The sequence below is a fragment of the Rhamphochromis longiceps genome, linkage group LG23, assembly GCF_057381845.1.
Source record: "Rhamphochromis longiceps isolate RC_006_pf linkage group LG23, R_longiceps_female_GT1.1, whole genome shotgun sequence".
In the NCBI taxonomy this organism is placed as follows: Eukaryota; Metazoa; Chordata; class Actinopteri; order Cichliformes; family Cichlidae; genus Rhamphochromis; species Rhamphochromis longiceps.
The window spans coordinates 22,882,948-22,896,150 of record NC_140578.1 but is presented as its reverse complement, the minus strand read 5'-3'; the positions used below and the strand labels follow the sequence as shown (position 1 = coordinate 22,896,150).

Sequence of the window (13,203 nt, the reverse complement as noted above, 5' to 3'; positions counted from 1 at the left end):
TCGTCCACCTACTCCTACGGTTTTCCCTCTACTGCAATCAGCATCCTCCTCCTCCAAACTTCTCTGTTCATCCCTTCTTCAAAGCAAGTCATTATCGGCTCGTCTTTTCAAGTGTGAGCGAGTGAGAGCAAATCAGCACAGATAAGATAACCGTCTGTATCGGACTGTGTCTGAGGCGGCACAACCTTCCCTGCTTGGGCACGCGGCAGCTTTGTAAAATCAAAAGATCTTCAATTGCCAATCTGGTTGTTGACCTTAAACAAGTAGGACTTGATTATCATGTGTGGGTTTTTTTGGCGTATGTGAGCGGCTGTCAGGGAACAAAGAGCCACTGGCAAATGGATAGGTCGTGGGGCTAAAGTTGTATAAGATGCGGAGCCATGGGCTGGCCAGCAGCGCATGGTGCATGCTGCAAAGCAAGCAGCCCAGCCTGTGCTCATTGTCTATTTGTAAACGACTCCAGCATTTTAAGATAGCGGCTTGTTATTTGCCTATGGCGCTCTGAGTAATGAAACCTGGGGCCTGGGGAGCTACTGCATAAAGAGTCCAGGTTTAAGACACACACACTGTGATGGAAATGATGGAGGCAGGTTATTAGTAGAGGGAAATCATCAGTGTATTGCAGGTTCTTAACCACCTTGAGCATTTATATACTGTAGGACAGTAAAAGAGAAGAGGCACGTACACAAAATTAAAGATGTTTTTTGCTGGAGATCATCTATGATGCTTAACAACTTTGGAGTGTTTGGCACACAAATGCTTCCAAAATGCAGTATAACACAGTCTTCGTCAGTGGTCTTACCCTGTTGGGGTCAACACGAGGCCTGGTCGTGCATGACTGAGTGGCCATGTTGAAACCTCGAGGCACCAGATACTCCTCGGCATCCATCAAGTCATCAAGGTCCTGTTCGTCCAGCAGGCTCTGGAAGAACTTGCTGTCATTGGGACTGGGAAGCTTCATACGGTCGTCTCCCTGAATTATACACGTGTAACAGTTTTAATTGCCGAGCACCAAATTAATTCCAGCAGCATACAGATTGCAGCGAGAGATGCATCAGATAATACTTTTGTGTCTGCACGATATGTAAATGTTTGCAGAGAAAAGAAACAAAGGAAAGTTTTTATCAAAGGACACACCTGAATCACCAGATATCGCTGTGGGTCACGGGCCATTCTGCAGAACTCGGCGGCCAGCTCTTTGAACTTCGGCCTGCTGTCTGCATCAATCATCCAGCCTGGGGAAGAGAAAGAGGGCAAAGGAAGAATGCCGTGGAGTTAGAAAAAGAAGCAGAGAAATATACAGAGAGAAGTTTATTAATTGTCTACAATTCCTTAACCTTTATCCCAGCTGTCTCCTTTTTCTTTGCTCATTTTTCAGAAGGACTACTCTTGAGCCTCTTACTGCATTTGCAGCTTCCTGTCAGCCCTGTGTATTACTCTAAGAGGGGGATAGTTGCTAAAGAAATAGGAACAACAAATCAGGAACAGTCTGATAGTTAATGAGTTGTTCTTTAGTACTTCCCTAATAACTCTTGACCCAGGGCTATTAAATACTTAAGAGCCAGCTGCTAAACACACTATTAGTGAATCATAAGGTAATGATTAGCTCATAATCATCCGTAAATCCGGAAAGGTCCATTTTTTTTTCATATGTAGAGTTCATTCTCAATAAATCAAACACAGCAGAACAAAACACTAATTGCTTCTTTATTGCTGCTTAGTCATTCTTTTTTATTACCTCAAGTAATTAAGTATATCACTCAGCAGTTACTCACTAGTTACAAAGTAGTTGCTCATAACTTCAGAACTACTTTACCTGTTGTTTCTTTATCTGCTCAGTTGATGTATCATTATAGTTCCTCAGCAGTTTCTCTTTGCTTTGTCATCCTTAGCAGTCATTCCTCCACACTCCATTGTAAACACATACTTGCTCAGTAGTTACTCAGTAATTAATCAGTAGTTATGTAGCCATTCATCATGACTTTAGGACTACGTTGCTATTACATTCCCCTTCTTCTTCTTCTTTTGGCTGGTCCATTTATGTGTAGGAACACCAGATAATCTGCCCACATCCTACCCAACCTTTATCAACCTCTTCTGGCACACCAACCCTCTGCATGTCCTCCTTCGCTACATCCACGAACCTCCTCTGTGGTACCCCCCCACCTTCCTCCATCTCCATATTCTACACCCTTTGTCCAATAAAAACTATCTCAGCCTTGCCTCTCTAACGTTATCTTTGAACCCTGAGCTGTCCTTCTGATGTACTCATTTATAATGAATACCATTCTGGTCACTCCCAGTAAAAATCTTAGCATTTTCCACTCTTCCACCGCTCTGACTCCTGTCTTTTTGTTAGTGCTACCCTCTCCTGTATGATTTATCATTAGAGGTCCTCAATAATTTCTCAATGCTTCAGGATTACGTCACACTTGCCAATAACGTCTTTATCCCCAGTGTAAAAGCATATTTACTCAGTAGTTCCTGTTCCCCACTTTTGAATCTCTTATTGCAAAGTGTTACTCAAACCAAAATAATATTTGACAAACAGCTGGCATATCACAGAATACAGCCAGGGGTGCAGTGATGTGTCTCTAAATACCGGAGGACACTGATGATGCATGAGCATGGCAGGGTTGCGACTGGTTTCTAAGGTAACCATGGTGGTTTTCATACATTAGCCATGATCAAATGCTAGACAGGCGTTATGAATAGATCATAAATCTCCATCTCAGCCTGCCCGACCATCTTCATCAGCCGCTGCTCTCCCTAGACGTGTCTTCTTCCCTCTGTTCCATTACTTTCCTACAGGATGGTTGCCCTCTCTCTCCCCAGTTATTCTTTTTAATTTGGTAGAATCAAATTATACTGACATCCATGCAATAATATTAATAACCAACTGTCAGGGTATGAGTGTCTTTCATTGTGTTGTTTGAATGCAACCGGCATCTACCGACAGCGATTAGGGTGGAATGTTTCCTTGCGTGTTATTCAGTGCACGACTTGATATTGTGAATCAATCAAAAACGCTTTAAACATCAATATGAGAGCTGTGAGTATTTAATTTGTCTTTATTAGCTCTCTTGCATGAAATACCATTTAATAATAATAATTGAATTTCAGCTAGATCGCACTAAATGTGAATATTCTGTTTCTTCAGTTGGATAAAAACAAAAAAAGTGTCATTTTGGTGCAATCCAACAGCTCCATGAATACACTTCAGTAAGAAATGGTAAAAGGGGACATTTCCAGCTATCACTTTATACTGGATAATGTAGTGCTTTGTTAAACTTTTATCTGTGCGCGGTTTATCTAAGAGAAAGCACTCAATGAAAGCTGTGCCACTGTGTACCTTCAACCTTCATTTATTTCAGGAATGCTGAATGAGCAACAGTGCCGTTCACTTTGACTTAATTCTACTGCTTTGCTCAAGGGCAACTCAGAGGTTGTAATAAAAAAAGTTTTTTTTATTTTACTTTGTAAACCACATTTCTCTCCTTCAGGCTACTGCAGCAGTAAACACAGCAAACCCCTGAAGGTAAAATGCCAGGTGGTGTATTAGCTCGGATTAGATCGTAAGCAAGGAGAGCTGCTGATTTCACTGTCGACATCTCCATAACACACTCTGCAGCATCGATGGCTAAAGTGAGGTGTCTCCAGCAGTCCAGTAGGGGGTTTATTGTATGTTATTGTTTGCTTTTTCATGTATTTATGTTACAAAAAACTTGCATATACCTTGCTATACTCTAATGGCATTTATCGAATTAAAAATTTGCAGTCTTATGTGCATTTCTTACATTCTGGGCACCACTTTTAATCTAGCTCCTCTTAAATAAAGCCTGACCCTTTCAGCTGTCACTTCGCCTCTTTGACTTTGTTCAAATTTCCACTTGTAACGCCCCACGCAGGCACATTACCTAAATGAGGTGTAATTACTCCAGCGATCAAACTCTATTTCATTTTTATTGGGGTGGTGCAGAAGCGGTGGGGCACGCAGTGTGACGGCCCATGAGATCACAAACAAACGGCTCGCAGTCAACATGCAATTAGAATTAATGTGGCCGATTGCTGAGCCTGCTTCCGGCTTCTGACTGGGCAGTGTGACTCTCCCGCTACTTGGACTCTGTGCCTGACCTGTTTGGGTTATTTTTGATCACGACGCTCACTGTTAGTTTTTGCTAATTGGTGGGTAAAAAATAGTCCGTTTCTGAAGATTTTAAACCTGCTGGGATGATAAGCAGTAATATAAAATTACTAATTAAAAGGTAATGCCAAAAAACAAGAAGACAAGGAGCCCTGCCCCTGATTAAGTGTGGGATCACATAAAGTCAGAATCACTTATTCTATGATTTTTCCTCCATGGTGTTAAAACAGCCACTCACTAATGTAAACTACATTAATAAGGGTGAAATATAGTGAGTAGGATAAGTGGAACGACATTTGTGTCAGCTGCACAATGACTACGAGTGACAAACACACCACGCACAACCAAGAATAAAAAAGTGCTTGTTGTTACTACAAATCACGGAATTTAAAAGATAGTTCTACAGCATCCGGTCACTACTTGGGTGAAATATGATAGTATTGCTTTAACTGTTCAGGAATCACAGCTCTTTTTACACACAGTTCCTCTTTTTCTGAGGTTCAAAAGTAATCAGACATACAATCTTAAATATAGGGACTGTTTTTAATATGTGAATGAAAATCTGCTGCAGTCAGTGGCTGCATGAAGTCTAGAATCCATGGATATCAGCAAATCCTGTTTCCTCCCTTGAGATGCTCTGCCAGGCCTTTACTGCAGCCTTCAGCTGCTGCTTGTTTGTGGGTCTCTCTGCCTTCAGGTTTGCATTTAATAACTGAGAAGTATGCTCTTTTGGGTTATGATCAGGTCACTGACTTGGCCATTGTGGAATATCCCATTCTTTGCCTTGAGAAACTATTGTTTACCTCAGCTGTCAATATGCCAAGTGAGAAGTGTCCACATCTATTTGCTCTGGAGGAGGCTTAAAACTTTGAGAAAGTCAGCAAAGCTTACTTTGACAGTAATACTGAGGTGAGTTGTTGAGTATATCCTAAACTTTTCCATCAGTAAGTGCTGCTGTTTTTGCCGCTGTTAGCAGGAGTTAGCCTCTGTTAGCTGGTGTATGTCAAACTTTCTTTGAAGTGGATCTAACATTGTTGGACTCTGATACTTAGCAAATCGACTCATTTGATATGAGGATGTGAGAGGGTCAAAAGTCTAATCTGCTGACAATAAGTATTGGTGACAATACCAGGGATAAATAATAATGTTTTCATGTGCTAGAGCCCTGATGTCAGCTCAGGAAACGAGGTTCGTGGTGAGGAGGAAGAAGATGAGGTGGAGATGACGAGGAGAGAGCAGTGGTGGTGCAGCAGAAACACATAATTAGAAAGCATTGATAAAAATGTTACACGATTATATATAGTTTGAAAGAGCTATTTGTGATCTTTAAATTAAAAGTAAAATTATAAGGTGGTTCTCTAATTTGTCATGTAATTATGAGGGAACAGCACTTTCCTGACCACGAAACTGCTTGTCATTCAGTTGTCCAGTTACTTATGGGCAGGGATGGGCAGTAACGTGTTAAAAGTAGTGTGTTACTGTAATCCGATTACTTTTTCAAGTAACAAGTAAAGTAAGGGATTACTATTTGGAAAAATCGTCTTTCTACAGCGTAAATATTAAACTTCAAATCTGAGCAAGCACCTAGCACGCTGCCACAGGAATGTGGAATTCACAGATTTTATATGATTGATTATGAAAAAAAAAGAATTGGGCTGAAAGGTCTATTGCTTTATATGGTTTTATGTATCATGTTTTTAAAAAGTAACTAAGTAGTAAGGTAACTAATTACTTTTGAAAATAAGTAACCTGTAAAGTAACGGGATTACTTTATTGGAAAAGTAATCTGCAATTAGTAACTAATTACTATTTTCAATTAACTTGACCAACACCGGTTATGGAACTTGTGAGACAATGTATAAAAATGAATGTAATTCCTAAACAGTTAAAGCAACACTTTTGTTTAATCCTGTGAACTGTAGCTTAAATTCAGTAGTTCGATCATATGTTGATGGTGTACAGAGGCAAAACTACAGAAATGTAACTGACAAAGGGTACTCATACTACAGCTGACTTCAAACTCATCAGCTTTGAAAGCATTCTCCCTTTACTTTTAGCATTCAAAGCTTCTGTGGTGTACTGTGTATCAGACATCTACCCTAATAAATCAGGTGTAGATAAGCATTTTTGCTGCTTGTTAAGCTGAATGAACCTCTCTGACCTCAGCATTTACAACATTAGTGTCCAGACACGTCCAGACAAATTAGCATAGCACATAAAAATTACATTTCTCCACCAGGAGGAAAGAGAGGATAAGTTGGCATTATTAGGCTAAATGGCTGCAGGGCTTTCATGGTTTGCTTCTGTGCTGTCAAAAGCCATTGGCAACTATTAGATATTATGACATTTCGGTTGGATTAACATTTTTGTCATGGGAATATGTTTTGATATCAAGCTCTAAGCTGGATCACATTATTCTCTTTCAACACATTTGCCATTTTAAGCTTTTGCAGAGTGAATTACAATGAGTGGAACAGTAGACTAAGCTTAAATTCACTGCGCTACAAGCAGCCATAAGAATGTATTGAGATACAACACTGGTACAAAAGATTAGATAATTAAAAATAACTGAGAATCACAAGTAAAGAGGGAAAACAAGAAAGTCAGTGGGGAGGAGTGGAAGTGAGGTCATTTTTGGGGAGATTTTCAGACAACAGAAGACTGAGTGACAGAAAAGTCACTCCGACATACTTGAGTTCAGACAGGGCGGCGTGAATACCAGACTGGTGCGTGGATGGACAGCCAACTAGCCAAAGGCTGGCACAGCTCAGAGCATGGTTTGGCATACAAGTCTGGACAGTTTCCTGGAAATATGGGAGGGAGGGTCCCTCCACAGCCATGGACACCAGCAACAGGGTACAGAATTCAGCCAGGGGAACGATTGCAAGATGGGAAAGACATGGGAGAATTTGGGGAGGATGGGAGAAGGCGGATTTTTGGATGAGCTGTACTGGCTTGAGGGAGCGTTTGGGGAGATGTGGTTGTCCAGATGGAGGATGACACCAACAAGGATGTGGGCATTATCCCCAGTGAGGGCTGGGCTGTATGCTGCAGACCATAAACCAGCATCTCATCACAGTTTCATGACAACAGCTCATCTACTTTCCTTCTTTCCATATACCAGCTTTTCTTCTAGCCTTGAAATGAAGCCCCAGAGCCCAACTAACATCTCACCAGATGAATATTTAACATCTGAGCCTTATTATTAAACTACAACTCATGCGTGACACTTTAAGCCGAATTACAGTAGTGAATAAACATGGCATAAAAATAAATTTGATCATGTTCTCCACGAGGCGTGCTTTATTGGAGTGCTACTCTATAACATTGTTTCATGCTGCTATGTGTTGCTTAGACAACAACAATATTTGAATGACTGCTATAAGGAATTTGCTAAAACTTATATACTAATATATAATATGGATCTAGAGTTTTGTAACACCAAGCAGCAAACTTTGGGGCCGAGGCAGTAGCTCCTCTAATGACTACTCGAGGAAGGCTCCAAAAACAGTACAGAGCCCATAGACTTTAGAGCAGAAATAAACAGGTTTACATGCTGGTACAAAAATGCATTTGGTCTCTAAAGCTCCCTTCATTTCATTTATGACATCTTTACAGTAGGTGCCATTTCATATAACTCAGCCATTTATATTAAGGTTTAAAAATCCGCTTTTTGTAGAGGTGAGACTACTTTGATTGTGGATGATCTTGTTTGGCATTCATTAGATTAATAGCAGCATACTGAGACATACTCCAAGGAGTTGGTTAATTTACTCCAGTAGTACAGTTTCACATCTGTTTTCAGCCTGACAAAATTTGCACATTACTCAGTATCACACAATGTGCAAAACATGCTATTGGCCAAGTTTGCTAGCTTATTAGCTTCATATGCTATAAACACCAAAAGCTTCAAAACAGCAGTCATATTAGAGTAAAAATAAGACAGCAATCTTCTTGGAAATGGAAAATAATCAATGTTGAATCAGTGACATTTATTCTGTTTTGCATTTGTTGATTGATTGCAAGGAGTTACTGTAACCACTTTTGACCACATTGCACAGCTCTCCTGGTGGGAGGCAACCTGACTCCAAATAGCTAGGGTTTAAACATAATTACCATCTAATTTATAAACACGGATAGCTTTCCAACAGGTTGCAATAAATCTGAGTCATTCTACACTCGTCTCTTTGTAGTAGGAGAATCGACCGAGCTGTTTGCCCGCTGGTTGTATTCTGGTTAAATTCCAATATAAAAGCTAGGACCTATGCCATTTAACAGTAAAATGGCTGTTTAGCAAACACGTCACTGTTTGCAGAGGACTTATTTATTTCAAACGTATTAATTTCAGGCTGGATTCTAAATTTAAGTAGTTAATGTGAATTTCTGAGTACATAGATGGCAAAAGTGAAGCAGATAGCAACAGATCACAGTTAATTGATGCAGTTGCAAACTTGACCCCATTCTGCCAGTCTTAACGCACCAAAGTCAACTCAGAGATGACCACCAACTGGGAGTGATCATAGATCTGGTCTCAATTTTTGAAAGCAAGCTTTTCAAAGGAAACAAGAGTGCAAGTTCATTGCACACAGTTGCAGTAAAATTGGTCATTCCATGGTCTCCATCCACTGTTTTCCCTGATATTACTGTAGCATATCCAGTAACTGATATCATGAAGGTTTACATCTTTTATATGCTGTCTCTAGAGGATACCTACCATGATATGTGTCCAAACCCCAATAAGATCCATGGAATGATTAAGCCATCACATATAACTTTTAATATTTCTGACGCTCTTCTATCAGGAGGATCTATGTGTTAATTTCAATTCATTCTGTTCACATGTCAAATTAATCTACAAGCCTAACTTGTAGAGTGGAGAAAGCATGGTTAAATAAACTCTTTATATCTAAAAATAAAAAGTTTTGGGTTTCTGATCAGTTATGAGCTATTTTTCTAGTTTAGTAACTTCATGCTAGTTTCCAAAGAACTTGCAGCTCTCGAGAGCCAAGCAAATTTAACGCTGTTGTGTGTTTACGTGTTAATTAGTAAATATTACAGGTTCTGCTGTTATGTCATTGTCATTGCTTTTAGCTTCAGACAGTTTTATTGTAAGCTGGTGGCCTGTTGACACCAGATACATATTAAGAAAATGAAAAGCAGGGAAGCCATGTTTATTGGCAAAGCAGCAATAAACTTAAACTAAATTGTAAATGCGTAAATAGACTTTCACATGTGGTTATTATTTATAGATATGTTTATCAGAAGCAAGCTTATCTATGCCATTTCTTTTCACATGTAAAATTATACCCCGCTCATCACTTTGCTTCAGACACAGGAAGAAGTCTGACATGTGTGTGTGCGTGTGTGTGTGTGTGTGTGTGTTCTTACATTTGACCATGACCATGTAGACGTCTATGGTGCAAATTGGCGGCTGGGGCAGGCGCTCGCCTTTTTCCAGGATGTCTGGGATTTCTCGCGTGGGGATCCCATCGTAAGGCTTGCCTCCAAATGTCATCAGCTCCCAGATGGTCACTCCTGGAGTGTGTTGTGCGGAAGAGGAGTAGAAAAACAAAAATATTAATAAGATAGACGGAGAAAGATGGGAAAGGTGAGGCAGAGGGACCCAGAGAACGACAGGAGACAGGGAGCGGGTGAAAATGCAAATGCAGATACACTAAACAGGATTTGAGGTCGCTGGAGCACGAGGAACATTGACGCCTACAAGAAATACACTCACCGTAGCTCCACACGTCACTCTGATGGGTGAACTTCCTGTAGTGGATGCACTCCAGAGCCATCCACTTAATGGGCATCTGAGGAGAGACATTAAAAATAAAACAACTAAAATCTGAACTATTAGCTTCTCATTCATCTGATCCATTTATACCTGAATTGCAGACAACTTTCCATTATGCTGGTTTGCTCAAAAGCAGCCATTTCTTTTACTCCAGCATTCAAAAGCTATTGGGCAATCGACAGCGCCTTCAACCATAGTGTTGCTTTGCTCAATATTACTCAAGTATTGTGATTGATTGGACTCAGAAATCATCAATAGCGAGTGCGCTTTTTAAGATGCTAAATGAGATTGTATCGGCCATTTGTCTCACTTTATCCGAGCAGCCTAAAGAGAGCGGGAAGGGGTGCGAAACAGTAATAACAGCAGATCTCTCGACATTCCCGACAAGGACGACGGCAGACGTCGCGCCAAATCCCGACCACTGTGTGATTTCCATATTGACTGGATTTTCAGCATGTCTACTGAGCAAGGCAATTATGTGTCCTTTTGCATGTGAGGTCATTTAAAATCCAGCCCCTCCCTTCGTTTGGTAGCCTGACAGACACACACACACACACACACACACACACACACACACACACACACACACACACACACACACACACACACACACACACACACACTCATTCTTTGGGGAAATGAGCAGGAAGGGAGGAAATGAAACTGCTTCAGGTTGGAAATGTGGTATGGCACCTCCACTTTCATCTCTGTTGATTTATCTCCCACGGCACGTCTATTTTTTATGGCATACGTGTAGATGTGCTGACAACAGCCCCCACCCTTCTTTCTTTTTCTTTTTTCTTCCAGGCATCAGTGAATACCAACATGGAGCCAATCACTCAGAATGGCTGAATCAAACTCGCCTGGTTTATGAAAATACTGCCCCCCCACCCCGCAACCACACTCCCACTCCCACCACCCTTTTCGTGTCCAGAGATAACTGCTCCAACTCAAGATGCAGTGGCTACCTACGGGCCTCCAACTGAATGGGTGTAGCGATGAATGAGCCAATTTAATAAAGGGAGTTGATCAGGACATTTGCATAGGAAGTCTCGAGTGGGGTGGGGAAAAAGAGAAGGCGATTCTAATTAATGCAGACTGGTTCCCCAAACAAAACAAACTGATTGGGAGCTGCGGCTACGTTATTTGTTTGCATGAAGTGCTTCTAAATTATATTGTGCTAAAGTTCACCACTGTTTTTTCTGACCAAATGTGCTCAACATAACACATTCCTTGGGGTTTTTGTTGTACGTCCATGCTACTTCAGGTGCTCATGAACCAAAAAGCGTTAATTTTTCTAAATTTGAAACTGTAATCACAGTGCTTTTGTTTTGTTTTGCTCTTGTAAAGATAACTACTTGCGTCTAAATGACTGAAATATGAAAACGACAGCCTTTCTTCTTATTTTTCTCCCTTTTTTGGGTTGATAAACAGCAAAATTAAGCTTGGCAATTAATATCTGGCCAGATGGAGCCAACACGGTGCTGTAACCCCGCTGACGTTCCTCCTTATCTCCATCGTTACCTCTGCTGTGATTAAACAAAGCCACACTTATGATTTTGTTGTTCTCATTTACACGTGTGTCTGTTTTTGTTCCGCTAAACGGGCACAAAACAGTGATTTGATCGCGGGGTACGGATACTACCTGCTAAGTGACATGAAAAGTAATTCTCCGCTATTGCTCTGACGCCGATAAGATCATTATTTGATCTTCACAAAGTTGTCTGACAAAAGAAAAACACACTGAGATTAATCACTGCAACTCTGCCGTGTGTGTGACTGGCTGTGCTGACATTTGAAATGAGTGATGATAGAGTAACAGAGGTTGTGTCTTCTTTACTTTACAGCTATGCAGCCCCTGACTGTCTGAGCCGGCTTTTGACTGGAGTTTTCAAAGCTCTCTATGGTAACACTTTTAATTGTTCCATAGTCTGGTAGTGAGGTCCCAGGTGCCTCTTTCCAGAAGGCAGCAGGGTAAAGAGTGTGTGTGGGGTCCTCCACGATGCTGGTGGCTTTGTGGATGGAGCGGGTGCTATAAGTGTCCGCGATGGAGGGGAGAGGGGCTCCAACGATCTTCTCAGCTGCTCTCACTATCTGTTATAGGGTATTGCGAACCGATACGGTGCAGTTACCATACCAGACAGTGATGCAGCTGCTCACGATGCTCTCAATAATCCCACTTTAGAACGTGGTAAGAATAGATGGAGGGAGATGGGCTTTTCTCAGCTTCCGCAAGAAGTACAGATGCTGTAACCTTCTTGGTTATGGAGCGAGTCTTGAGGGACCAGGAGAGGTTGTCTGCCAGGTGGACAGCAAGGAATTAGGTGCTCTTGATGACCTCCAGAGATGATCCATCAATGGTAAGTGGACAGTGATCTCTCCGTGCTCTCCTGAAGTCAACAATCATCGCTTTTGTGTTATCCACATTCAGAGACAGGTTGTTAACTCTACACCAGTCCGTTAGCTGTTGCACCTCCTCTCTGTATGCTGACTCGTCGTTCTTGAGATGAGACCCATCCCAAGTAGAAGTAGAAAAACACTGAACAAGTGTGACTTGTGCCTTTCTTCTCCTCTTTAAAAAGAACATGGCAGCACGATTTAGATTTTCTCCACAATGATGTGAGAGACTGAAAATCCTTCCGTCAAGTTTTTGGTTCTACAATCTACCGAATCGTGAGGTGTCATTTTTGAAGCTCGGGGTCTTTTTTTCATATGACTGTATCTTTAAATGCTTTGCCTTATTGATTGAACAGACAAAAACCAATAAGTGACAGTCCCTAGGAAATAAGTAACTAATAAGTATTCTTTACTCATGGTGATACAGAAAAGGTAGTTAATGGTAAAGTATTCCTTATCCAACAAGGAAGTAGTAGTATGCATCTAGTATGGTGCTTCCTTCCAAAACAAAAACAGTTACTGAGTGATTAATCTGTAATCAATCAATCAATCAATCAATCAATCAAAGCTTTATTCGTCACATGCAGGTTGCCCTGCAGTGAAATGGGACTAATTACTGATTTGTGCACTCAGATAATTATGATCCAATCAATATTTAAAGAATCGCACAGCTGGTTCCTTTTTAACTGTAAAGCCACTGATTGGGAGGTAATAAGGAAGCTCTCGTGAATCAACGAGCTGTCAGGTTGTTTCTGATTTGCTCCACTGTTGTCTTCTTTTAACGCTGTAAGTGCTCTAAGTGCTTGTATTTTAATATACAAGAGCTGCGCACAGATGTATTATGAAACTAATCAGGCTGTGCTAA

At 41.0% G+C, this 13,203-nt stretch overlaps 1 protein-coding gene across 3 annotated transcripts in view; it reads right to left on the bottom strand.

Annotated features, from left to right (window-relative positions):
• The window catches only part of LOC146641949 (receptor tyrosine-protein kinase erbB-4-like), a 381,415-nt gene that overhangs the window by 11,917 nt on the left and 356,295 nt on the right, over positions 1 to 13,203 (bottom strand). For all 3 annotated transcript variants that reach the window (XM_085399432.1, XM_085399434.1, XM_085399433.1), the window contains exons 22-25: positions 9,882 to 9,957; positions 9,533 to 9,679; positions 1,138 to 1,235; positions 803 to 973 (exon numbers count right to left, since the gene is read on the bottom strand). In XM_085399432.1, coding sequence (XP_085255558.1) covers positions 803 to 973; positions 1,138 to 1,235; positions 9,533 to 9,679; positions 9,882 to 9,957 — 492 coding nt within the window. The remainder of the gene's footprint in view (positions 1 to 802; positions 974 to 1,137; positions 1,236 to 9,532; positions 9,680 to 9,881; positions 9,958 to 13,203) is intronic.